General features: G+C 62.1%; 1 protein-coding gene across 2 annotated transcripts; it reads right to left on the bottom strand.

The window, feature by feature from the left end:
* Positions 1–458: 458 nt before the first annotated feature.
* LOC114073416 (sodium/bile acid cotransporter 4-like) lies at positions 459–2,899 on the bottom strand. 2 transcript variants are annotated; one of them, XM_027911174.1, is made up of 3 exons: positions 2,486–2,899; positions 1,906–2,116; positions 459–1,243 (listed from the first exon to the last, which is right to left on the bottom strand). In XM_027911174.1, the coding sequence occupies exons 1-3, from the start codon at positions 2,869–2,871 to the stop codon at positions 728–730; spliced, it is 1,113 nt and encodes a 370-aa protein (XP_027766975.1). In that variant the 5' UTR covers positions 2,872–2,899; the 3' UTR covers positions 459–727. The 2 variants fall into 2 exon arrangements, with proteins under 2 accessions (XP_027766975.1, XP_027766976.1); XM_027911175.1 differs by having other exon boundaries at positions 1,906–2,047.
* Between the last annotated feature and the right edge of the window lie 237 nt (positions 2,900–3,136).

Here is a 3,136-nt window from a genome sequence, read left to right as displayed (position 1 = left end):
CGCCGCTCCCCCTTTGCCCTTGGGCGGCGGGTAGCGGTAGGAGTAGGGGTGGTAGGCGGTGTACAGGTAGCTCGCCATCCCCTCCTCCGCCATCGCACCGTACCCGGAGTACCCTCCCTCCAGGGGCGGCCTTAAATACCCCCGGGGCGGGGACGGGCTTCCCCCGCCCCCGACGGGTGCCGGCTTTGTTGCCCCTTCCAGTCGCTGCCTGGTGCTGGGCCTCGGGCAATCCCCCCACCCCAGGTGAACCGGGCAGCGCGGGTCTTAATTACCGCCGCGGGATTAGATAGTGGAGAACACGTGTTTGGTTCGGCTTCGCCATGTATTTGTGGTGAGAACAACGAGCACAATGCTTTTACAGCAGGTCGGAGGCACAGAGATACACGCGCGAGGTGGTTTTCCCCTTCATCCCTACTGGCACCGAGTTGGCTTTGCCTCTGTAAAACGCTGTGTCCTTCTTCCTACCCATTCCTGCTGCACTCAGCCGGGCAGCAGCCTCCTTGCATGAAGTTTTACAGTTACTGGTCTGCATCACAATGATACTTTTTACCTTCCCCCCACCCCATTTATTTTTTGAAGAAGTAGAACTGTCATGGTAATAAACACACATCACCTTGTACAATGGAAGCAGCTGGAGAAATGATGGAGGCTGGGCAGCTCTGCAGCCCCAGCTGGGTTGCAAGCACAACACACATTCACATCCCAGGGAGTCACCTCTTTGTCTCGCCTAAAGCGATGTCTGCGTTGGCTCCATCTGAATGGAGTTGTGCTCCTCTGTTGTCACTGTGCCGTATGAAGTATCGGCTACCTCTTCTTCCTTCAGTTTCTTGTAGGAAATATCTGTGTCTTCCTCTTCTCCGAGTGTATCTTGCTTGTAGCTGTCTCTTCCATACATCTTGTATACCAGCACAAAGAGTCCCGCTTCTGCCGACTGAAAAAGCGCGTAAAGCAAGGGAAACATGTACATGCCCCCTATGAGATCCGGAGGGAAGGTGAGTTTTAGGATGGCGGTGCAGAGCTGGACGTTTTGGCATCCTGTTTCCAAAGACACTGTTCTCCTGCAGTGTGGGGGCATTTTAAAGACCGTGGCTAAGCCATATCCCAAGGCATACCCTGCTAGAGGCATCAGCACTGCAATGGCGTAGACAGATGCTGGAATGTGTGCCAACAGATCTGGGCCCAGCATGGTCCCAGTCAGGATAAACAGGATCACCAGAGTCACCAAGAGAGACCACAGGGAAATCTGGCAATACAGACATTGAACACATGGGTTATTAGTTTAAAAGGATAACCATAGCAGGTAGACGCTTGCTAAGAGAGTCTAAACCGAAAAACATAGTTATGCTGCCCTTCCTGGGTTTGCTCCCGGCTCAGGATTTTGGTGGTGTTTGGTCATATCCCAGGAAAGGAAGGGGCTGAGATCACCCTCCATCATTTTGCTTTAGGAAGACTTGCTGGGAAACAAGAGAGCCAGGGCTTGTGCTTCACTCTTCCTTTCACAATTAAGCTAATTTAGTTGCGTATTTTAAGGAAGCATGGCCATGCCCACAGGTTGGTTTCACTTGCCCTGGGTGCAGCGGAAGTGGGGAGATAGCGGGATCCTGGGGAATGCTTCTGCTATAGGGTCCAGGATGACTCCCAGGGTGCAGTGCCACGCTGCCCTCCTTCCCGTGCACTATGATAGGGGGTAACCCGCCCTTTCCCTCGCTTTCCATCTCTGTCCCCTTTATTTCAAGACTGCAAGTCCTGGTATTCTATCTAAGTAGCTGAACATGCCTGTGTGAAGCTACTATCGGTTTGGAGGGACCAGAAAGGTTACTGCCGTCCGACCCCCGTGCACTGGTGCCGCCCCCGGGCATCCCCCGCAGCGCGGCCGCCCATTTCCCCCCCGGCGGCCGTGCCTACCTTGACCAGGAGGTCGGCGGCGCGGGGGTGCCGGTACCGGATGAGCACCCCCAGGCCGATGGGCAGCAGGGTGCTGCCCAGCGTCAGGCTCACCGCCCCCAGGGGCAGCAGCCGCACTACGGCCGTGTTGATCCAGTGGCGGCTGTAGATCCAGAGGCAGAGGGGCATCAGGAAAAGGGCCAGCAGCGTGGAGGAGGCCGTCATGATAATGCTACGCCGGGAGAACCAAAGAGACACGGGATCACTGAGCGGCCGAGGGGCAGCCCCCTCGGTATGAGGGCTCCGCAGCTGGCCGGGCGCTGCTTACGGCAAGAGACCTCCGCTCTCTTGCCCCGGCCGAGGCGCGGGCAGGCTTTTTAGGGTAGGGGGCAGGAGGCGTGTGTCGGGGTCCGCGTTAAGATCTGCCCGGGCAGAGGCAGGAGAGCAGTGCTGGTTCCCACCGCGCCGTGCCCGCCCGCCCGTCCGTCCGCCCGTCCGTCCGCCCCGGTTCCACCGGCGGCAGGTGCCCAGGGAACCCTCCCCGCGTCCCGGGGCCGCCGCAACCCGGCCGGCTGGGGGTGAAGGAGAGCGAGGCGCCTACCTGAGATTCATATCCCCGTCGACGAGCACCGACATGAGGTTGGAGAGGTTGCCGCCGGGGCAGCAGCCGCACAGCAGCACGGCCACGGCCGCCACTTCGTCCAAGGCGAAGATGAGGGCGAGGAGGAAGGCCAGCAGCGGCATAGCCACGAATTGCCCCAGCAGCGCCAGCAGCAGCCCTACGGGCCGCCGCAGCTGCTGCCCCAGCTGCCCCAGCTCCACAGCGCAGCCCAGCCCCAGCATGGTCACACAGAGCCCCAGCCCCACCAGCACGCTCAGGCCCTGGCTGAGGGAGCGGTCCCCGAAGGCCTCGCCGCCCCCGTCCAGCGATCCGCCGTCGGGGCCGCCGTCCCCCGCGGCCGCCGGGGGCTGCGCGGAGCTGGCCATGGGCTGCGCGGCCCCGGGGAGCCGCCGGCTCCCGGCCGAACCCCAGAGCAGGGAGCGGGCGGCGGGGGAGCCGTCAGTACGGGATGCGGGGATGGCTCGCCCCGGCGGCCGGCGGAGCCCGCATCCCGCCCCGCCCCGGCTCGGCTCGGCTCTCGGGGCGCTGCCGATGCGCTGCGGCCGCGGTCCCTCACCGCTGTCTGCTGCAGGCACCGCCCGCGCGTCCCCGGCCCCACGCGGGGCCACCCCCGCCGTGGGCGGTGTCTCG

Source organism: Empidonax traillii, unplaced genomic scaffold (genome assembly GCF_003031625.1).
Source record: "Empidonax traillii isolate 1590-97213 ecotype Southwest subspecies unplaced genomic scaffold, ASM303162v1 scaffold6377:size6140, whole genome shotgun sequence".
NCBI classification, from domain to species: Eukaryota; Metazoa; Chordata; class Aves; order Passeriformes; family Tyrannidae; genus Empidonax; species Empidonax traillii.
This window is presented reverse-complemented; position numbering and strand designations above follow the sequence as displayed.